The sequence below is a fragment of the Lutra lutra genome, chromosome 16 (genome assembly GCF_902655055.1).
Source record: "Lutra lutra chromosome 16, mLutLut1.2, whole genome shotgun sequence".
Lineage (NCBI taxonomy): Eukaryota > Metazoa > Chordata > Mammalia > Carnivora > Mustelidae > Lutra > Lutra lutra.
The window spans coordinates 23,427,795-23,452,321 of NC_062293.1; the positions used below are offsets into that span (position 1 = coordinate 23,427,795).

The 24,527-nt window shown below is 38.1% G+C and overlaps 1 protein-coding gene across 2 annotated transcripts in view; it reads left to right on the forward strand.

Annotated features, from left to right (window-relative positions):
• Positions 1-24,527, forward strand: part of NPEPPS (aminopeptidase puromycin sensitive) — an 89,958-nt gene that overhangs the window by 9,412 nt on the left and 56,019 nt on the right. For both annotated transcript variants that reach the window (XM_047707896.1, XM_047707895.1), the window contains exon 2: positions 5,426-5,510. In XM_047707896.1, coding sequence (XP_047563852.1) covers positions 5,426-5,510 — 85 coding nt within the window. The remainder of the gene's footprint in view (positions 1-5,425; positions 5,511-24,527) is intronic.

Consider the following 24,527-nt stretch of genomic DNA (forward strand, 5'->3'; position numbering starts at 1 on the left):
TCTCTGAACTTTGCTACATAAATGAGCCTGTTCTTACTGTAAAGTAGATCTTATTCTAATCTGTATGTGAGTCAGTGGCAAAGGACCGAGGCTTTTGATAGCTCTCTTGTTAACTGAGATTAATTCTCCAGATCTTGGAGATACAGTTTTGAACATCATTTAAGTATGTAGCTCTTAGTTCATTTGGCCACTTGTAATCACTTTAAAATTTTACTTTAAATTAGGAAATACTTTAGAAATACAGAAAAATAACCCACCACACAGATTTAGCATATATTAAAGTTTTCCCCCATTTGCTTCAGACTGCACCTGATGTTTTTTGGGAAATAAAATGTCACAGATACCACTGAAGTCCATTTCCATCTCTTCCTACCCCCACTCCCAGAGGTAACTTCTCTCTAGGTAGGTGAGTATTATGCCTATATATGTAGTTTTATTGCATATGTAAGTAGCCATAAGCAATAAACAGCAATGTTCTGTATGTTTAACATTTTTACATTTGGGGTGCTACATTTGACTTTCTGCATCTTGCTTTTCTGTATCTCTTTTGTTAGAAAACTTGGCTCAGTTTGTGTTTACTAATTAATCGCTCCTTATTGTCTCTAGAAATTACAGCCCTATTCCACAAAGACAATGATTATTTCAAAATTTTAACAAAATTGCTTGTAAGGCAGAGTGACTCACACTGGAGATTTCCTTTTACTAAAATCTGAGGGCTTTGGTAATCACAGAAAAGCTTCTTGGGTCTTATAGTACCTGTAAGATGTATTTCTGAGAGTGATCATAATAAAGACTCATTCAGGGAAAAAAAAAAAAATCTCACATTGCTGCCTTCCTAACTCATAGGAAACTTCCATTGTAAAATTGTTACCAGTGGTCAAGCTGCCTCTTCAATAGAGCCATTACTTGGTGTTTGGTTGAGTTGCAGTGCAGTCTGTACGGGGCTCCGAGAGGACTTAACCCTGGGTTTGAAAAAAGGAAAGGAAACACTGTGTTCCATTCTTTAGTAGCATCAAATGGAGATGTTGAAAGTGAGCTTGTTATCTACAAGATATATATGCCTACTTTAACATTTTGCTTCTATTTTAAGCTTGCAAACTGTGAAGATCTTAATGCTGAAATTCCTTTGAATTATTACCTGTATTTTTGGTAGTGGAAAGTATCACTAATGGTGATGTTAGATGTGAGAATTCATGTACTGAATCATCAGGTCAGTGCTATTGTGGGGAAAACATAAAAAAGAGCAGTGTTACAGTGTGGCACTGAAGCACTTAAATCTATGTAGGTATTTAAAATCTGTACATGTATGTTGACCTCCAAAGTACTATATAATGTAGCACAAAGCTTTGAAATTTTCTGTCATTCTGATAGACACTTTATAAACTGTTAGGTGAATGCTGTTAGATGATATTTGGAGGAACATCTTTATGATTATAGCACATTTAATCTTGGTCTCTGTGTATGCCTTTTTTTTTTTTTTTAAAGTAAACTCTGTGCCCAGTGTGGGGCTTGAACTCACAACCCTGAGATCAAGGGTTGCATGCTTTACCACCTGAGGTAGCCACATGCCCCTCTGTGTGTGTGTCTTAATAACAATATCTATTAACTGATTACCGTGAATCAGGTACTAAGTACTAAAACAAACACTTTCTATCCTGTTTAAAGGACATGGTTAAGATGAGGCAGAGTATACAGTGAGATTTTTTAAAATTTGAGTAGCATTCTATTACTAAGATAAGTATTTTTATTCCTTTGGTTCTTCCCTCCCACCCTTCCAGAAATGGCAGCGTCTTGGGAAAAAAAAATTATTAGCTATTCAACAAGCAGCTTAACTCAGTAGTATAAACAGGTGGGTTTCCCCTAAATACAGGAGGAATTAGAATGTACTTGTAAATGGATGTTGTAGACTGTGCCTTTCCAAAGTATGCAAACTCTTTCCCTCAGAATGTTAAGTAGTAGTGAGGTGAATGTCAATTGGCGTATGTAGTGTTGTACAGCTCTCTTGACATTGGCAGATTAACTGCTTGGTTACCATTAAATTCACTGTAAATGTTGTTGGATGAAAATATGCTTGCCTCAATAGAGATGAAGATGTGTAACTAAACTGCTGTTATTATTCTGTTGGCATAAACTTCAAACTCTGGAAGGTTTTTATTCATTTTTACTTTTTGGAGACACCTCCCTGCAGCCCACCCCAGCCTCATTAAGTGCTTCATTTCTGTGTTGCTGAATTTTTTAAAAGTGAATTTATAAATAGGCACAGGGATCTTTTTTGCTTTATTTGTTCAAATGCAGTGCTATAAATGGCCAGTTGGGACAGAAAGGTTTTGTTACTGTTTAGGAATGTTCCTGATGAAATAAATGGTGTGAAGGAATATTACCACTTACAAAAATTATTTATTTATTTATGTATTTAAAGATTAGTTTAATTTATTTTTTAATTAAAGATTTTATTTTTAAGTAATCTCTGTATGTAACATGGGGCAAGATCAAGAGTTGCATGCTCTATGGACTGAGCCAGCCAGGTGCTCCTGCCACTTAAAAAAAATTTTTTTTAAAGTTCATTGAATGACATTTTTGTTTAGAAACAGAAAGATTTATGAAAAAGGATTTTTTTTTTTTTTTAAACTAAGCTCTACACCCAGTGTGGGGCTTGAACACATATCCCCAAGATCAAGAGTCTCATGCTCTACCAACTGACTTAGCAAGTCCCTGAAAAGGATTGTTTTTTAATGAGCCAAAATAGTTTCACATTATATGTTAGCAATTTTTACAGGCTTACTAATATGTATCTGTAACTTAGGTCAGGTAATTTTAGTTTGAGATTAATCGTGTTTACTTATTGGTTATTAATAAAATGATTACTCTTTGGTATAGCTTTTTCATACAGACATTATATTACTCTTGTGTCCTTACCTGGTTCTGTGTTCTGTTAGTGATCTCGAGGCAGTATTGACCTTCTGTGGGTTTTGTTTGGACTGCACAGTGTTCTTGCAAATTTTGTGTTAGTTGCCATCAGTTACAATTTGGGAGATGGTACATGAAATCTGAAATTTGTGGCTTTTTTTTTTTTTTTTAATCTTTCTGTCCAGTGTGGGGCTCGACTCAGACCCAGAGATCAAGAGTTGCACATGCCCTACCAAAAGAGCCAAGTAGGAGCCCCTGTGGGGTTTGTTTTTGTTTTTTGTTTTTTTGTAGTTGGAAGATCTGTCAATATGGAGTCTGCTTTTCAATATAGCAGTAATTGGTTAGCTCCAAGAAATGACTACTTCTCCTTCCTTTATCCATAGCCTTCCCCTGGCCTACTCTACTCACCTGCTTGGCTGGCCTCTGTAGACATTTGTTTGTGATTTAGGGCATCTGTACTTTTGTTATTTTATTTTTAGATTTTATTTATTTATTTGAGAGGGAAAGAGTGTGTCTGCCCGTGAGCAGGGAGGGACTGAGGGGGAGGGAGAGGCTGAAGGGGATAGAAAAACTATATTCTTCAAAACTGCCACATTCAGATCTAGAGAGATCTGAAGCGCACTCCACCTTGAGCAGGGGAGCCCCATGTAGGGCTCCATCTCACAACCATGAGAGCATGACCTGAACTGAAACCAATGAAACCAATAACCGAATGAGCCACCCAGGAGCCCCAGATTTTTGTTATTTTAAATTCAGACCATTCAAGTGAATGGTCTGAAAATGAATCTGAGGTTCTGTTTAAATGCAGCAAGTATATAAAATCAAGTCTACAACCAAATTGAAAAGTGGGCAAGGGTTATAAATGAACAATTTGCGGAGAAAAAGCAATGGCTAAAAAAAAAAAGGGGGAGAAAGAAACTAAGTAGAGAAGATGCTTACTTAACCAGTGCTACTATTAATCAGGAAAATTCTAATTAAAGCAATGGTGGAATAGCATTTAATACCCATCAGATTGTCAAAGATATTTTAAGTTTTTTAGAGGATGATGAACATGGTATTTCCTTTTTTTTTTTTTAAAGATTTTATTTATTTATTTGATAGAGATCACAAGTAGGCAGAGAGGCAGGTGAGAGAGAGAGGGAAGCAGGCTCCCCGCTGGGCAGAGAGCCCAATGCAGGGCTCGATCCCAGGACCCTGAGATCATGACCTGAGTCGGAGGCAGGGGCTTAACCCACTGAGCCACCCAGGCACCCCAAACATGGTATTTCTTCACTCTTTGCTCATGGGAGTGGTAATTGAAACTACTCTAGAGCATAATTGGGATATTCTTGGTAAAGAAAAATATGCTTAAGAAAACATGGACCAAGATATTTGTTATAGTACTATTTTAAAAAACAAAAAAAGTGGAGGGGCGCTTGGGTGGCTCAGTGGGTTAAGCCGCTGCCTTCGGCTCGGGTCATGATCCCAGGGTCCTGGGATTGAGCCCCTCATCGGGCTCTCTGCACAGCAGGGAGCCTGCTTCCCTTCCTCTCTCTCTGCCTGCCTCTCTGCCTACTTGTGATCTCTCTGTCAAGTAAATAAATAAAATCTTTAAAAAAATAAATAAATAAAATAAAAAACAAAAAAAGTGGAAACAATCTAACTTCCTTTAGGACGGAAATGGATAAATAACTGGTTTATTTTTATAATGGAATACTATATAGGAGTTAAAATTAATGAATTAGATCTGTATCTGTCTACATTTACCCATCTCAGAAACAATGTTAAATGAAAAAAGCAGGTGCAAAGGTATTTGTATAAAACTAAAAACATTGCTTATTGATCTTTATATATATAGCAGAAGTACTATATATACATGATAAAGAGGTACATTAGCCTTAGGAGGTGGTTATCTCCATGTAATGAGGAAGCGAGGAGCTTTCATTATATCTATATTTTATTGGGGGGGATCTGAAGTAAGTAAGACAAAATCTTAAAAAGTTTATTTAATCTTGGTGGTGAGTCATTAGTGTCTGTTATATCCAAAATGTTCCTTTGATAAGAGAAAAAAGTTTAAAGAGTGTCTTATGAAGTTTTGACATGATTTATGATACCGCTTTTCTTCCTCTATCCTTAAAGAAGGTCTTATGATGGGTTTGATGTGTAGGTTGAAATACATAATTAATTGCAACATACAAGAAATGTTTCCTAATTAATTTTTAATTTGGAAAGTTTTAATTGTTTTAAATAAAAGCTTAAGTAGGAAAAATGCTTTTATTTAGCTCACTGGTCAGATGCTTAAAGTCTAAAATACTTAAGTGTTTATGGTTGCTTTTAATATAATTTGGAAAATGTGAATTGCCTTAGATTACTTAAAACTACTCATTTATTTTTTACCATTGAAGTATAAATACTCAGTCTAGGTTTTAGTGATGTCTGGGCTTAAAATGCCCTGTGCCATACATTAGGCCAAGATGAAGACGTACATGTTATTAATCTTGGCTATTTCTGACTCTGCTTGTTTTTCTTTTCCCCTTAGGTGAGGCAGGCAACCAATCAGATTGTGATGAATTGTGCTGATATTGACATTATTACAGCTTCATATGCACCAGAGGGAGATGAAGGTAAGAGCTGTTTTCCATTTAATTTGCTGTCTCTCTGTGTGTATCATGTATGTGTGGTGGCATATACATTTTCAGATTAAGGTAGCAGTGTTTGTTACTTTAGAAATAGGAAACATTTTTAGATGTTCGTGGGAAATATTTTAATAATCTGTACTATGAGATAAAGGAGATGCCACATTCTAATTCTACTTCAAACATTAACATATTTTGTAACCCTAGGCAGATTACATTTCCATAAATATAAAATGAATATAATACCATGCATATAAAGCTAAAGAGTTATTTTTTTTAATTAATTTATTTATTTGAGAGAGAGAGAGAGAGAGAGAGAGCGAGCTTGAGTGGGAGGGACAGAGAGAATCCCAAGTAGACTCTGCACTGACCGTGGAGCCCGATGCAGGGCTTGATCCCACGGCCCCAAGGTCACAACCTGAGCTGAAACCAAGAGTCACTCGCCCAATTGACCACACCACCAAGGCACCCAAAACTGAAGAGATATTTTTAAAATAAGTGCTTTGAACATGAAAGATTGGTTTATCAAGGTGGCTTAGTTCATATGTGGTTTTCTTAAAGATTTTTTTTTTCCCTCTTGAACAGTAGATTAAAATTGGAATAATGAATCTTATTCACAATTGAGAGAAAAATATTTGTCCTGCGGGATGGAATGTGGAGGTTAGAAGCTAGATGACCAAGTTAGTTACAAAGTTAAAAATATGTCAAAAGGAAATATATAGAATGCCTGGGAACTCAATTAGCATCTTCAAAATGAGAACTATTTTAGACCTTGTAATTGTAACAATGGATTAAATTGAGTAGTCTGTTTTGGCCTGAAATCTTATTCCCACATAAGCTCCATTTTAAAAAGTTGTCATGTTTGGCATGAAGTCACAAGTGTATTAATACTGGAACTGAAGTGCTTTTTACTTTTGCAGAATGATCTTTTGGTTAGTCTTCACTACTATGTGACTTCCTGTTAGAAAATTTTTGGTTTGCTATCAGGGTGCCTGGCTGGCTCAGCTAGTAGAGCATGCAGCTCTTGATCTCAGGGTTGTGAGTTCAAGCCCCACTTGGCACGTAGAGCTTACTTTAAAAAAAAAAAAAGGAAAGAAAAGAAAAGAAAATCTTTTCATTTGATATCAAATAAGTTAGAAATTTGGCCTTTTAGTTCACATTTTGTATTGCTCTTACCCCTCTCCTTTACACTGAAAAGAAGCATACAAGTAATATTTTAAGACCGAGCTGTATTTATTTCATGAATTTTTCTTAAATTATCTTGTCCATAGAATGACCCCCCCCTCCCAAAAAAAAAGTAGCAGTTGAGCAGAGTATTGCCAAGAAGTACTTATTGTTCGATTGTTTGTAAATGAGATCAAATTGCTGTGATTTTAAGCTAGAGGAACAGATCCTTCAAATGGACTTTGGATGAGTGCCAACATTAAAAAATTGTTTAGGTAAATGAAAGAGGGGTTATTTAATTTCTTTATCTGTGAAGAAAAATGTAAGCATTTTAGCCAAGCATATCAAGACAAGCTTGCTCTGTTGTAGGTAGAGAACATTTAAATTTGATGTAGTTTTAAAATGGTGCCACTATAGATAGGAAGAGATTGTAAAATATACTCGCACCCTCCAGTTGGCATGGTTTCAGCTCAGGTTTGTTTTTATCTTCCTCTACTAAAATGCCAGGGAAGAATTCAGAGAACTCAAATGCTTTGAGTATGCATAACTGAATGGTGTCAAGCTCCTAATAGTTAGAATAGCAGTGTTTGTGTTCTAAGAGGGTCAAAAGAGAAAAGAAAGCTTGTAGAAGTGAAGGGGATTTGGAGAGAGATTCAGATAAAACATTACTCTTTTTTAGGTACATAAAATATTTTCTTCAAAACTAGCTAAGGGGTATTTTTCAACTCATTTCTCCTACAGCAATGGGAAAAACCTAGAATCATGTGTAAGCTCATCTAATTTGAGAGTATAAGAGAATGGGAAATTGTATTAATGTGGCATTTTAAGGTTTCAGTCAGAAACAGTTTTGGCCTTCCAGATACATACACAGTGTAATTCTATCCTTGGGCATAGTAGCATTTGATTTTTACTGTATGGAAGAGTACAACATGTTGTTCTTTAGAAATTAGTAGTTGCAAATTTGATTGCCAGCTCCTTCCAGGGTGGTATGGTTTGACAGGGGAATAACTGAGTCAATAGGAAAGGTACCATTTTTTAACTCGGTTGATCTCCTTTAGTACAGTACCTATTAATAGTTATGATTGCCTTCTGTAAGACCGAGTTACATATGTGTAGCCACTAAATCTTGGTACTTTACAGTAAAATCAGAAAGTCGTTCGAAGGCATGAAATTGTTGCTTCTTTGTGTAAATTTTTAATTGATGAAAAAGAAGCTGTCTTGTGGTTTGTGCAGTGACCCAGAAAGACCTATTGGCGTGTGTCTCTTTAAACTAAGGCACTGCCTTTTCAACAAAAATAACTTATTTTAAAACCTAATTGAGATCTTTGTAATATTTAAAAAATGAGAACTCAGTAAGAAAAACGGCTGAAAACTGTTTTTTTACTGTTCTGCACTTCAAGGGTTGGTGAAATCACTAGCACTTAAGCCCCAGTGCAAGGAGTGCACCTCCCTACACAGTGAGTGCAGGGGTTAGTATTGTCACCAGCTTCCGCAGGAGTGCCTGAACTCAGGTCCTGACAGGTAACGAGACTTTTAATTTATCATTAATAGATGGCTTGGGCATAACCACACGGACATTGATCACTTGAAAGTTTTGTATTAACTTTTCCCTTAGTATACTCTCTCAGGTATGTTTGTAGCATTAGCTGTGTAAGGAAGAAATTTTCCCTGTTCCATTCAAAGTTCTGATTCTAGCCTCAGATCCACCAGCATCACTCTGCCTTATCCATGCAAGGCATGTAAATCTTAACACGTTTCTTTTTGAAGCAGAGGTACATTTTTCAGTGTGCAGATGAGCGCATGTATGTGTTTAATGAGAGGATGAAGCAGCTAGTCAGAAATACTGCCAAATAGCAACAATTTTGAGCAAAACTATTAACTTGAGGAATAAGGAATCGTTCCTCACACTCCATCAGAGGCCTTTATCACGAGCTTCAGTAGGCCTTTATAAGCCCATCAGTAAAGCCCATCAGTAATCTATATTCCGTCGTCATGCAGTTAAGTGTAGATTAGGAATAGCAATAAACCACTGTCTCTTTGCAAGAGTTGTTTTTGTCATCATTCTGAAAATACATGCATGACTAATTAAGTGCTAGCTCTGAAATGTGGAAAATTGAAAGAGAAGAGGAAATACCCGTTTCTAATACAAATGTATTAGAATATGATGCAGAATTTAATAAGGAAGTTTTAAATGAAAGGAATCAAAGTATAAGTTTAGTAATACAAATAACAATATAAGGTAGGGGGCCTCAAACCAAAGTTATGGTTGGGATTAAGGAAATAACAAACACGAGTGAATTGGACTGGATGTAGCAAAGCGAGAATGTTGGGACAGAGGCCAGACCAAAGAAAGTATTAAAGAATACTTAAATGTATTCAAATTTTAAAGAACTTTTCAGGCCAACAACATTTTTTTGGGCTATAGTGACATCTGTTGAATTTGCAACCTACCAGGGAACTGTGTGTTATGCATATTTTTTATCACTTGGACATGAAGATAAGACTTGAGCATAGCTGTCTCGTTAAAAAGAGCAAAAAGCCTTTTGAGAGTCTTCTAGATTCTTAATTGAAACTGGCGTATAATATGCTATATTACTATTTAATATATTTAGCAGATTATTTTAGTTTGCTGTACATGTTCCAGTGGTATATCCTTTTAAAAATTCAGAATACCTCTTTTCAGGAAGCTTTTAAAGTTTTTTGGGCACTACAGTGGCCTTATTTCTGAGCTCTTGTTTTTCTTTTGCCTCCACTTTATTTACAAGTTCTGAGTATATTGAGTTTTGGGGATTTCAAACATAAAGTCTATTATGTGCTATTGTTCTTCGTGTTAATGCATAAGCTAACCACTACTCCGGGCTATATTGAGGAACCAGATGTTTTCCCAGGTCTTTGGTAACTTTCAGGGCATTCTGTTTTCTGAGTTAAATGGTGATTTTAGGGGCACCTGGGTGACTCAGTCGGTTAAGTGTCTGCCTTCGGCTCAGGTTATAATCCCAGGATATTGGGATTGAGCCCCATGTCAGGTTCCTTGCTCAGCGGGAGCCTGCTTCCCCCTCTGCCTACTCCCCCTGCTTGTGTGCACTCTCTCTCTCCCTCTCTCTGTCAAATAAATAAGACTCTTTTTAAAAAATGCTGATTCTATTTTTCCTACTAATAAACTTTATTTTTCAGAGCAGTTTGGAGTAAAAAGTACAGAGATTTCCTCCGTATTCCTTGTCCCACCCACCCTTCTCTTCCCTCATTATCAACATCCTGAACCAAAGTGGTACAATTGTTACAGTCAGTGAAACTTACCTTGGCACCTCATTAACAAAGTCCGTAGTTTACATTAGGGTTCACTCTTGGTGTTATACATGCTGTGGGTTTTGTTTTGTTTGTTTTTTTTTTAAGATTTTATTTATTTATTTGACAGAGAGGTTCAGCGAGAGAGGGAACACAAGCAGGGATTGTGGGAGAGAGAGAAGCAGGCTCCCCGCTGAGCAGTGAGCCTGATGCGGGGCTGGATGCCAGGACCCTGGGATCAGGACCTGAGTTGAAGGCAGACGCTTAATGACTGAGCCACCCAGACACCCCTGCATATAAAGTTTAGAATCAGTTTTTCAGTATCCAGGAAATAACTTTCTGGGACTTTTATTGGGATTGGGATTGAATCTATAGATCAAGTTGGGAGGAATTGATGTCTTGACAATATGGAATCTTAACCCATGAACATGGATTATCTCTCTATTTATTTAGTTCTTTAATATCTATTATGAGAATTTAGTAGTTTTTCTCCTGGATCTTACATATATTTTGTTAGATTTATACTTAAGTATTTTGTTTTTAAGTATGATAATGTAGATGATAAAGAGTTTTCAATTTCAAATACCATTTATTCATTGCTGGTATGTAGAAAAGTGATTGACTTATATATATTTATCTTATATCCTGCAACCTTATTATAATTGCTCATTAGTTCCAGGAGTTTTTTTGCTGATTCCTTTGAATTTTCTACATGACCACATCATCTGTGAACAAGGACAGTTTTATTTCTACTATCCCAATATGTATACCTTTTATTTCCTTTTCTCGTCTTATTACATTAGCTAGGACTTTTCAGTACAATGTTGAAAAACAGTAGTGAGACATCTTTGCTTTGTTCCTCATCTTAGCTGGAAAGCTTGGACTTTCTCACCATGAAATATGATGTTAGTTGTAGGGTTTTTGTAGATGTTCTATCTCAAGTTGAAGAAATTCATCTTTATTCCTACTTTGCTGAGAGATTTTATCATGAATGGGTATTGGATTTTGTTAGATGCTTTTTCTGCATCTTCTGTAGTTGTGTGATATTTCTACTTTAGACTGTTGATGTGATGAAGTACGTTGATTGATTTTTGTGTGTTGAAACTGCCTTGCATAATAGGATAAATCCCACTTGGTCATGGCATATAATTAATTCTTTTTATATATTGTTGGATTCGATTTGCTAATATTTTGTTGAGGATTTTTGTATTTATGTTAATAAGAGACACTGGTCTATAGTTTTCTTATGTGTCTTTTGTTTTGATAGTAGGGTAATGCAGGCTTCATAAAATGAATTAGGAAGTATTCTTTCTGCTTCAATGCTCTGGAACAGATTGGATTGTAGAAAATACATACCATTTCTTACTTAAATGTTTGGTAGAATTCACAAGTGAACCTATCTGAACCTATGCTTTCTGTTTTGGAAGATCATTATTGATTCAGTTTCTTCTTCTTCTTTTTTTTTTAAATTTTTAAAGACTTATTTATTTATTTTAGAGCACATGTGCTTATGAGTGGGTGGGGGAGGGGTGGAGAGAGAATCTAAAGCAGACTCCCCACTGAATGTGGAGCCCAATATAGGGCTTGAACTCACCACCCTAAGAAGACCTGAGCTGAAACCAGGAGTCAGACACTCAACCAACTGAAGCACCCAGGCGCCCTGATTCAACTTCCTTAAAAGATACATAGCTATTTAGATTATCTGTTTTCTTCTTCTTTTAGTTTTAGTAGATTGTGTTTTAGTAGATTGTGTGTTTCAAGGAATTGGTCCATTTGATTGAGGTTTTTAGATTTGGGAGAGAGATTTGTTTATAATATTCCTGTATTATTTTTAAATTTAATTTAACTTATTCATTTTTTTGAGTGGGGGGAGAGGCAGAATGAGAGGGACTCTTAAGTAGGCTCCATGCCCAGCACAGAGCCCAATACAGGGCTATTATCATGACCCTGAGATCATGACCTGAACCAAAATCAAGAATTGGTGGCTTAACTGACTGAGCCACGCAAGTGCCCCTCCTGTATCATTTTTTTAATGTCCATGGGATCTGTAGTGATGTTCTCTCTTTCAGTTCTTTTCTTTAAAAAAAGAAAAAAAAAAGATTTATTTACTTTAGAGAGAGAAAGGGGACGGGAGGGGCAGAGGGAGAGAGAGAGAGAGAGAGACTCCCAAGCAGACTCCATGCTGAGCATGGAGCCTGGTGAGGAGCGGGATCCCATGACTTTGAGATCATGACCTGAGCGAAAACCAAGAGTCAGGAGGTTTAACTGACTGAGCCATCTAGGCTCCTGATTTTAGTAATTGTGTTTTCTCCCTTTTCTCTTAACCTGGCTTGAGGCTTATTGATATTGTTGATTTTTTTTTTTCCCCAAAGAATCAACTTTTGTTTTTGTTGGTTTTTTTTTTTTAAGATTTTATTTATTGATTTATTTGACAGAGAGAGACAGCGAGAGAGGGAACACAGGCCGGGAGAGTGGGAGAGGTAAAAGCAGGCTTCCCACTGAGCAGGGAGCCTGACGAGGGGCTCAATTCCAGGACCCTGGGATCATGACCTGAGCCAAAAGCAGCCCCTTAACCAACTGAGCCAACCAAGCACCCCTGCTCTAATTTTAATTATTTTTTTTCCTGTGGCTTATTTTGGATTAATTTGTTCTTTTTCTAGTTTCCTAAGATGGAAGCTTAGATAATTTATTTGATTTATTTTTAATTTTGAAGTAAGCTTTATGCCCTGTGGGGCTAGATCTTAAGCTCTACTGATTGAGCCAGCCAGGTACCCCTAGATGATTGATTTTGTGGTATAGGGTTGCAGTACTGTAAATTTCCCTATAAACACTGCTCTCCCTGAATCTCACAAACTTTGCAAGTTGTATTTTCATTTTCGTTTAGTTAAAAATATTTAAAGATTTCTCTTGAGGGTTCTTCTTTGACCTATGTGTTATTTAGAAGTATTATAGGGGCGTCTGGGTGGCTCAGTGGGTTAAAGCCTCTGCCTTCCGCTCGGGTTATGGTCCTGGGGTCCTGGGATCGAGCCCCACATTGGGCTCTCTGCTCAGCAGGGAGCCTGCTTCCCTTCCTCTCTCTCTGCCTACTTGTGATCTCTGTCAAATAAAGAAATAAAATCTTAAAAAAAAATAAAAGTATTATAATTATTTAATTTCTAATTGTTTGAGGATTTTTCCAGCTATAGTTCTGTTATTGATTTCTAGTTTAATTCCTTTGTGGTCAGAGAGCAGACATTTTATGATTTCTTTCTTTCTTTCTTTCTTTTTTTTTTTTTTAATTAGTTCAAGTGTGTCTGTGACCAAGAATATGGTCTGTCTTGGTGAATGGTCCAAATGAGCTTGAGTAAAATGTGTAACACAAGCTGTTGTTTGATGAAATTGTCAACAGATACCCAATTGGTTGGTGGTGCTATTGAGTTCAAATATATCCTTACAGATTTCTGCTGCTGAATCTGTTTATTTCTGATAGAAGGCTGTTAAAGTCTCTAGCTCTAATAGTAGATTCATCTGTTCCTCCTTGCCATTCTGTCAGTTTTTGCCTCATGTATTTTGATGCTTTATTATTAGATGCATCCACATTAAGAATTGTTACGTCTTGGGGCGCCTGGGTGGCTCAGTGGGCTCTGTGTAGGTTTATGCATACGTGAAATGAATGACAGCAATGAAACAAAGGATGGCAGGAAGAAACTGGTCATATTTTGTTATTATAAGGTACTTGGTACTATTTGTGAAGCATTATGGTATTATCCGAAAGTGACTGGATTAATTATAAATATATATTGCAAACATAGGGCAACCACTAAAAAAACCTTTTCAGATTAAAAGTAAAGGAACAGAAAAAGATATACTAACACTAATCAAAAGAAAGTGGGAGTAGCTGCATTAATTTCAGACAGAGCAGACTTTAAAGCAAGAGAAGTTAAAAGGAACGTTACATAATGAGAAGGGGGGCAATACTCCAGCAAGACATAACAATTCTTTTGATTTTTTTAAGATTTTATTTATTTATTTGACAGACAGAGATTACAAGTAGGCAGAGAGGCAGTCAGAGAGAGGAGGAAGCAGACTCCCTGCTGAGCAGAGAGCCCAATGTGAGGCTCGATCCCAGGACCCTGGGATCATGACCTGAGCCGAAGGCAGAGGCTTTAACCACTGAGCCACCCAGGCGCCCCACAAACATAAACATTTTTATTTTACCTTCTTTTATTCATTCATTGATGCTCTCTCTTTATGTAGATCCAAGTTTCTAATCTGTGTCATTTTCCTTTTCTCTAAAGAACTTCTTTTAACATATCTTGCAAAAGCATATCTACTTGCAACAAATTCCCCCAATTTTTGTTTGTCTGACAAAAGTCTATTTCTCCCCACTTTTTAAAAAAAATGTATTTTATTTATTTATTTATCTATCTGAGGGAGTGAACATGAGCAGGCAGAGGAGCAGAGTGGGAGGGAGGGGAAAACATCTTAAACAGATTACACATTGAGCATGGAGCCCCATGTGGGGCTATGTCTTACGACCCTGAGATCATGACCCTGAGATCATGACCCTGAGATCATGACCTGAGCCGAGCTGAGAGTTGGACGCTTAACAACTGAGCCACCCATGTGCTCCTCTCCCCATTTTTTTTTTTTTTTTTTTTGAAGTCTTAATGTTTTCAGAGCAGTTTAGGTTCACAGCAAGATTGAGAGGAACATTCTCTTTCACTTTTGAAGGATCAATTTGAAGGATACAGAATTCTAGTTAGTTTTTCTTTCTCAGCCCTTTAAATACTTCATTCCATTGTCTTCTTGCTTGTGTGGTTTCTGAGAAGTTGAATTTAATTCTTATCTTGCTCTCGATAAAGTGTTTTTTCCCCTGGCTTCTTTCAAGACTTTTTCTTTATGTTTGATTTTTCCAAAGTTTGAATATGGTATGCTTACGTTTGGAGTTTTTGGCATTTATCCTACTTGGTTTTCTCTGAGCTTCCTGGATCTGTGGTTTGGTGCTGACGTTAATTTGGGGGCATTCTTAGCCATCATTGCTCCAAATATTGCTTCTGTTCCTTTCTTTTTCTTGTCCTTCGGTCATCCCATTGTGTATATGTTATACTTCTTGTAGTTTTCCCACAGTTCTTGGATATTTTGTTCTGGTCCCTCCCACCCCCCAGTCTCCCCACCCCCCCGCCCCTGCCCAGTTTTGGAGGTTTCTTTTGTCATGTCTGCAAGCTCAGAGATTGTACAGCCTTGAGCGGTCTAACAATTAGTGCATGAAAGGCATTCTACATTTCTGTTACTATGCTTTTAATTTCTGTCGTTTTTTTTAATTCTTTTTTAGAATCTCTCTCTACTTGCATTATCAATCCCTTCTTGATGTGTCTAGTTTCTCATTTAAGATCTTAGCATATTAATCATAGTTTTATTTATTTTTTTTTAAAGATTTTATTTATTTATCTGACAGACAGAGATCACAAGTAGGCAGAGAGGCAGGCAGAGAGAGAGAGAGGAGGAAGCAGGCTCCCCGCTGAGCAGAGAACCCGATGCGGGGCTCGATCCCAGGACCCTGGGACCATGACCTGAGCCGAAGGCAGTGGCTTAACCCACTGAGCCACCCAGGCGCCCCTTATTAATCATAGTTTTAAAAATCTAGTCTGAGAGTTACAACATTCCCGCCATAACTGACTCTGGTTTTGATGCTTGTTTAGTTTCTCCAAATTGCATTTTCTGCCTTTTAGTATGCTTTCTGGTATTTTTTTGAGAAGCAGACATGATGTACTGGATAAAAGGAACTACAGTAAAATAGGCCTTTAATAATGCTATGGTGAGGTGAAGGGGTAAGGGGAGTATGTATGAATCTCTTACTAGGTCTCAATCTTTTGGTGTCTCTGGTCTATGAACTTCACCAGTACTTTCAGGTTTTCTCCCCCACTGGTAGGACAGGATGGCTGGTGGCGCTGGAGTTTGTTCTTTCCCTTTCCCCAAGTAGGTTAGGCTCTGACAAAACCCAGCAGGTTAAGCTCTGGTAAAATAGTTTTTCTTGAAGGCAGGTTTTGTTGAGAACAGAACACCCTATCGTATTTCAGAATACTCCTTTTTCTCTCCTCCTGTCAGAAGCATGAGGGGATTTTTCTCTCTCTGATATTCACTGTTAGGAGCTGGTAACTCTCAGAGGTAAAACTCACAAGACTGTTGGGGGAATCCCCCCATGACCGGTTCTCCTGGAATTTTTACTTATTTTTTTAAAAGATTTTATTTATTTGACTGAAAGAGAGTACAGGCACATGCACACAAGCAGGGGGAGCGGCAGGCAGAGGGAGGAGGAGGCTCCCCCCTGAGCAGGGAGCCTGATATAGGGACTCCATCCCAGGACCCTGAGATCATGACCTGAGCCGCAGGCAGATGCTTAACTGACTGAGCCACCCAGGGGCCCCATCTCCTGGAATTTTTAACTTTCAGTCTTGTCCACAATGAGCATCCTGCACTTCACCAGTTACTGCCCAGGTCTTCCTACCCCAGCAGTGGTTGCTAGAGGTAGTTTTTGCTTGTGGGTTTTTGCTCAAGTAAGTTGTGATTCTTTGTATCTGCTAACAGTGGTTTATCTTGTGACCTCACGTCTCTGACAGATCTAAGGAGAGTTGTTAATTTTTCAGTTTTAGCTTTTTACTTGTTGGTAGGATGGAGTGGCAACTTTTGAACTTATTATATGCAAGAACAGAAATTCTGGCAATTTTATTTTTATTTCCAATATAAAAGGTTGTGTTTTAAAAATATACAAGCAATCTGTGCCCTTTTTGTGGGCATATGCTTTCATTTCTTTGGGTAGATAATTGGGAATACAATGGCTGCATCATATGGTAAATGGAGAATTTTTTTTTAAAGATTTTATTTATTTATTTGAGAGAGAGACAGTGAGAGAGAGCATGAGTGAGGAGAAGGTCAGAGAGAGAAGCAGACTCCCCGTGGAGCTGGGGAGCCCGATGTGGGACTCGATCCTAGGACTCCAGGATCATGACCCGAGCTGAAGGCAGTCCAACCAACTGAGCCACCCAGGCGTCCCTAAATGGAGAATTTTTTAAAGAAACTACCAGTTTTCTAAAGTGGTTGTACCATTTTCTTTTCTTTTCTTTTCTTTTTTTAAAGATTTTATTTATTTATTTGACAGAGAGAGAGAGATCACAAGTAGGCAGAGAGGCAAGCAGAGGGGGAGGGGAAGCAGGCTCCCTGCCGAGCAGAGAGCCCGATGCAGGGCTCAATCCCATGACCCTGGGATCATGACCTGAGCTGAACCCAGAGGCCTCAACCCTCTGAGCCACCCAGGCGCCCCGTACCATTTTATTTTCTCATTAACTGTTTGAGAGTTCCAGTTGCTCCATATCCTTGTTATTTTTAAATGCTAACACTTTTAAATTTTAACTATTCAAGTGATTATCTAATGGTATCTTGTTACGGTTTTAATTTACATTTCCCTAATAGCTAATGATGTCAAGCATCTTTTCATGCCCTTATTTACTTACCATCCTTATCTCTTCTTTGGTCAACTGTCTATTCAGAACCTTTGCCATTTGTCTGGGGGGTTTGTTTATCTTCTTAGTGCATTTTAAGAGTTCTATATATGTTCCAGATACAAGCTTTTGTTGGTCAAATAGTTTTGCAAATACTCTCTCTCAGTGTTGTGGCTTGCCTTTTCATTTTTGTTAGTGGTTTTTTTTTTTTTTATGAATATAAGTTTTCAATTTCAGTGAATTCCAATTTATGCATGTCTGTATGTATGTATGCAAACTCTACTCTGAATGTGGGGCACAACCCTGAGATCAAATGTTACATGTTCTATTGACTGAGCCAGCCGAGCACCTTGATGAATTCTATTGATTGAATTTTTCTTTTATTGTCATATATTTTTCAAAGATTTCATTTATTTATTTGTCAGAGAGGAGAGAGTACAAGCAGGGGGAGTGGCAGGCAGAGGGAGAAGCAGGCTCCCCGCTGAGCAAGGAGCTAGATGAGGGACTCCATCCTAGGGCCCTGGGATCATGACCTGAGCCAAAGGCAGACACTTAACTGACTGAGCCATCCATGCGTTTCCTAGTCATTTTTTGGTAACCCATTTAAGATGTTACAAAATTTAAGAACATTGAGAATATTTTCTGTGTTTTCTTCTAGAAGTTTTATAATTTAAATTTTACAGTTAGGCCTTTGATCTATTTTGAGTTAAATTTTGTATATGGTATGAGATATAAGGGTAGAGGTTCTGTGTGTTTCTTAATAATTTATTTAGTGCTGTATAGCTGTTCACTTTTTCTAGCACCATGTGTTAAAAAGATTACTCTTGGGGCGTCTGGGTGGCTCAGTCATTAAGTTCCTGCCTTCAGCTCAGGTCGTGATTTCAGGGTCCTGGGATCGAGTCACTCATTGGGCTCCTTGCTCAGCGGGAAGCCCGTTTCTCCCTCTTCCACTCCCCCTGCTTGTGTTCCCTCTCTTGCTGTGTCTCTCTCTGTCAAATAAATAAATAAAATCTTTTAAAGAAATAAAAAAATAAAAAGATAACACTTTCCCTATCGAACTTCTGCACTCTCTGTTCTGTTCTGTTTAAGTCTTGAAATTAGGTAATATAAGTCCTCTATCTTTGTTCTTTTTAAAAAATGATTTTGCCTATTCTGGGTCCCTTTAATTTTCATATGAATTTTAGGATCAGCTTGTCAAGTCCTACAATAAAACCTGCTGGTATTGTTATAGGTATAGCACTGACTCCATTGGGGAGAGCAAATTGAACCTTCTCATTCATGAAGAATATATATTTTTCTACATACTCAGATCTTTCTAAATTTGTCTCAGATTGTAGGAGTTTCTACTAAACTTTAGCTCTTTCTAGAGAAAAATTTAATCCTCTGTTTCCTTAGAGGGAGAGGAAAGACAGAATACAGCCAGATCAGTTTTTTTTTAATTGTGGTAAAATGCATATAATGTAAGATGGTAACATGTAATTTACCATCATAACCATTTATAATTGTATGGTTCATTGGTACATATTCACATTATTGAGCTACTATCACTACCACCCATCTGTAGAACTCTTCATCTTAGAAAACCGAACTCTGTATCCATTAAAATAACTAATTCTTCCCATCCCTCTGCCCCTGGCAACCATCATTCTACACCATTATGCTCCATTTTGTTTCTATGAATTTGGCTATTCTAGATATCTCATTTAAGTGGAATCATACAGTATTTGCCATTTTATAATTGACTTATTTCATTTAGCATAATGTTCAAGATCATCGATGTTGTAGCTTGTTTCAGAATTTCTCCTTTAAGGCTGGATAATATTCCGTTGTATGTATATACCACATTTTGTTTATTCATTTGCATGTCAGTGAAACCTTTTTTTTTTTTTTTTAAGATACAGTTATTTATTTTAGAGAAAGAGCATGCACTACGAATAGGCAGGGGCAGAGGCCAAGGGAGAGAGAGAGAGAGAATCTCAAGCAGACCGTACTGAGCATGGAGCCCAACACAGGGCTCAGGCCCATGACCCTGAGGTCACAACTGAACCGAAACCAAGAGTTGGACACTTAACCGGCTGTACTACCTAGGCTTTCCCAGTTGTTTCCGCCTTTTAAGTGTTGTGAGTAATGCTGCTGTCAACATGGGTGTCCTAATATCTCCTTGAGACTATTTCACTTCATTTGAATATATACCCGAAATGGAATGGCTGGATCATATGGTTAATTTTATTTTTAATTTTTTGAAGAATCACCATACTTTTTATCTGTGGCAGCTGCACCTTCTTACATTCCCATCAATTGTACAGAAGGGTACCAGTTTCTCCACATCTGTTATATCTTGTTATTTTCTATTGTTAGTAGCCATCCTAATAGGGATGAAGTGGTGTCTCCTCGTGGCTTGGATTTGTATTTCCCTAATGATTAGTGATTTTTCCATGAGCTTATTGGCCATTTATATATCTTAGGAAAAATGTCTAAGTCCTTTCTCCATTTTTTAAAAAGATTTATTTATTGGGGTGCCTGGGTGGCTCAGTGGGTTAAAGCCTCTGCCTTCGGCTCGGGTCATGATCCTGGGATCCTGGGATCAAGCCCCACCTAGGGCTCTCTGATTGGCGGGGAGCCTGCTTTCTCCTTTCTCTCTCTCTGCCTGCCTCTCTGCCTACATATGATCTCTATCTGTCAAATAAATAAATAAAATCTTAAAAAAAAAAGGATTTTATTTATTTATTTATTTTAGAGAGAGGAAGTATGTGCATATATGCAGTGGGAAGGAAGGAGAGAGAGAAGGGGAGAGAAACAGACTTCCTGCTGAGCATGGAACTCAGTATGGCGCTTGTCCCAGGACCCTAAAATCATGACCTGGCTGAAATCAAGAGTCAGATGCTTAACTGACTGAGCTACCGAGGCATCCCATTACCCATATTTTAATTGGGTTTTTTGCTTTTTTATTGTTGAGTATAGGAGTTCTTAATATATTCTGGATATATTACCAGTACCACACTTTTTTTTTATTATTTTACCTTTGTAATCAGGAAATGTGAAACTTTGTTCTTTTCTCAAGATTTTTTTGGCTCTGGGGGCACCTGGGTGGCATAATTGATAAGTGTCTGCCTTTGGCTCAGGTCGTAATGCTGGAGACCTGGGATCGAGCTCCCCATCGGGTCCCTGCTTGGTGGGGTCCTCTTGCTGCTGCTGCTCCCCCTACTTGTGCTCTCTCTCTATCAAATAAATGAAAACAATCTTTAAAAAAAAAAAAAAAGATTGTTTTGGCTCCAAAGTGACTTCTGAGATTCTATATGAACTTCCGGTGGACTTTTAAATTTCTGCAAAAAACATTTTTGAGTGGGATTGTACCGAATCTATAGATTGCTTTGGATATTATGAACTTTTTCTTAAGTTTTTAAAAATTTTTAAAGATTTTATTTATTTATTTGAGAGAGAGCGAGAGCGAGAAGCGAGCATGAGTGGGGTGTGGGGCAGAGGGAGAGACTGTCAAACAGACTCCTTGCAGGGCATGGAGCCTGACTCAGGGCTCAGTCTCATAACCCATGAGATCATGACCTGAGCTGAAACCAAGATTTGGATGCAGACCGATGGATCCACTCACAAGCCCTAAGTTTTAAAACATTTTTTAAGTAATCTCTGCACCCAACATGGGGCTCAAACCCAGAACTCTGAGATCAAGAGTTGCATGTTCTGCCAAATGAGCCAGCTGGGCTGCCCTGCCCCATGGATATTATGAACCTCTTAATACTGACTTCTAATCCATAAACAAATGATGTCTTTCTTTTTCTTTTTTTTTTTTTTTAAGATTTTATTTATTTATTTGACAGACAGAGATCACAAGTAGGCAGAGAGGCAGGCAGAGGGAGAGAGGGGGAAGCAGGCTCCCTGCTGAGCAGGGAGCCTGATGTGGGGCTCGATCCCATGACTCTGAGATCATGACCTGAGCCGAAGGCAGAGGCTTAACCCACTGAGCCACCCAGGCGCCCCCAAAGGATGTCTTTCTATTTGTTGTTTGTTTCTATCTTCTTTAACTTCTTTCAACAACATTTTTTAGTTTTCAGTGTACAAGTCTTTCACTTCCATAGTTAAGTTTGTTCCTGAGTATGTTATATTATTTTTGATGTTATTGCAAATGGAATGGTTTTGTTAATTTCCTTTTGAAGTTGTTCATTGTTAGTGTATAGAAACGCAACTGATTTCTGTACGTTGATTTTGTATCCTACAACTTTGGTGAATTCATTTATTCTAACAATTTGGCAGGGGGAACCTTGAGATTTTCCTACATATAAAATTTTTGTATTTTGTTTGTGAACAGAGATAACTTACTTTTCCTTTGCAGTCTGAATGCTTTTTATTTCTCTTTCTTGCTTAATTACTCTGACTAGAACTTCTAGTACTATGTGATTAGAAGTGGCAAAAGCAGGCATCCTGTTTTATTCCTGATCTGAAAGAGAAAGCTTTCATTCTTTCATTAAGTGAGATCGTCTTGATCCGGTTGAATCTGTTTGTTTTTTCCAAGCTGTTCTTATTCCTGGTTTGTAGTTTGGTCAAGGGTGTTTACTAAGGTTTTCCCTTCCCTTCTGGGCCCTGAAATCTAGTATTTTAGTTCCCTCCCATCATAAAACTGCTGAAATCTAGGAGTCAGCAAATGTCTTGAAGGAAAAGTCAGAAAATGTCTTGAATGAAGAATGTTAGACTTTATCTGTCATTCCATTTCTCTGGGATGTTGGTCATTTGAATCCTGGCAGCTTTGGTAGCCTGAATTCCAATTTTTGTGTCATCAGCCCCGCAAGACAACTGCAAGCTTTATGATTATTCTTTCTTCATTAGCCTCTGTGATCTGCTTTGAAGTCAGAAAATGCAGCAAGGGAATAAGGAACCCATGAACATAGAGCTGATCTTTTTGTGATTCCCATTCAAACACTTAAATTTTTTTAATCTGTTTTTTATAATTGTTCTGATACCACCTAAGCTGTCATAGCCAGAAGCAGAAGTCTAGATGCATCATTTAAAAATGTGAAACAGGGGCGCCTGGGTGGCTCAGTGGGTTAAGCCACTGCCTTCGGCTCAGGTCATGATCCCAGGTCCTGGGTTCAGGCCCCGCATCGGGCTTTCTGCTCGGCAGGGAGCCTGCATCCTCCTCTCTCTTTGCCTGCCTCTCTGCCTACTTGTGATTTCTCTCTGTCAAATAAATAAATAAAATCTTAAAAAAAAAAATGTGAAACATATGGGGCGCCTGAGTGGCATAGTGGGTTAAGCCTCTGCCTTCGGCTCAGGTCATGAACTCAGGGAGCTGGGATCAAGCCCCGCATCGGGCTCTCTGCTCAGCAGGGAGCCTGGTTTCCCTCTCTCTCTCTCTCTCTGCCTGCCTCTCTGCTCAATTGTGATATCTATCTCTAGTCAAATAAATAAGCAAAACCTTAAAAAAAAAAAAAGTGTGAAACATAATTGGGGCCTGGCTAGTTCAGTCCATTGAGTATGCAACTCTTGATCTTGGGGTTGTGAGTTCAAGTACCATGTTGGATGTAGAGCTTACTTTAAAAAAAAAAAAAAGGTGAGACATAATTCATTATGAGATCTATAGTAGAAAATGTTATTTCATTCAACTGTTTGTAGGTATGACAGTTACTGGCCTTAAACCAGATACGCATTATCATTAGCAGGTATTAAGATGATGGTTTAATGATCTGAAGAGTGTTATTAAAGCTTAAAATACTTTTGTAAACATTTTATAGGAATTCTTTTTAAAATGTGAAGAATTATAAAACAGTTACAGGTTATCTTCATTGCATGGTATTTAATATATTGTTTTGCTTATTTTTTTAATTATAAAAGAAATACATGTTTGTTGTCATAAAATCAAGCAGTATAGAATATAAGAAGTCCTCTTTTCTCCTGCCTTGATTGTACCACCTACCCCTCCAGTCCCAGAAGTAGCCACTGTTAATAATCTGATATGAATTCTCTCATACATGCAAATTTTTGCCTTTAATCACAGAAGTGAGATTGTGATATAAAATGTTTTGCAACTTGCTCCTTTAACCTAATGTGGTTTTCACTTTTTTAGACCGTATACTCCAATCTTTCTCATAAAGACCTAATATATATCTGTCATTTTACAAAGCCATTTCTTTCTTTCCTTTCTTTTCCCTTTCTTTTTTCTTTCTCTTTCTTTCTTCCCCTCCTTCCCTCCCTCCATCCCTTTCTTTCTTTCTTTCTTGCTTTCTTTCCTGTAGGCTCTGTGGGCAGGGTTGGTCTTGAACTCATGACCCCAAGATCAGGAGTCACATGCTGTCCTGACTGGGCCAGCCAGGCATGCCTAAAGCCCGCCCTCCTTCCCTTCTTCCTTTCCTTCAGGCATTTAAGTTTATTTATTTTTTTAGTAATCTCTACCCCAAACCTGGGGCTCGAACTCATGACCCTGAGTGGGAGAGGGTTACATACTCTCCCATTGAGTTAGCCAGGCATTCCCCTAAAGCCATTTTTTAAAAAAGATTTTATTTATTTATTTGATATGAGAGAAAGAGAGAGAGAGACAGAGACAGAGAAAGCACAAGCAGGGGGAGCAGCAGAAGGAGAGGGAGAAGCAGGCTGTCTGCTGAGCAGGGAGCCTGGTGCGGGGCTCGATCCCAGGACCCTGAAATCATGATCTGAGCTGAAGGCAGACACTTAACGACTGAGCCACCCAGACACCCCTCCTAAAGCCATTTCTTTCTTTCTTTTTTTTTTTTTTAAAGATTTTATTTATTTATTTGTCAGAGAGAGAGAGGGAGAGAGAGAGAGCAAGCACAGGCAGACAGAATGGCAAGCAGAGGCAGAGGGAGAAGCAGGCTCCCTGATGAGCAAGGAGCCCGATGTGGGACTCGATCCCAGGACGCCGGGATCATGACCTGAGCCGAAGGCAGCTGCTCAACCAACTGAGCCACCCAGGCGTCCCCTAAAGCCATTTCTTAACACACATCATCCTTCCCTTATTTGACTGTTGTGAACAGTAGTGCAAAGGACATCTTTTGTGCACCAATGAGAATAGAGTTATAAATTACATCAAAAGTGAGTTCTGTTTTAAATTTTT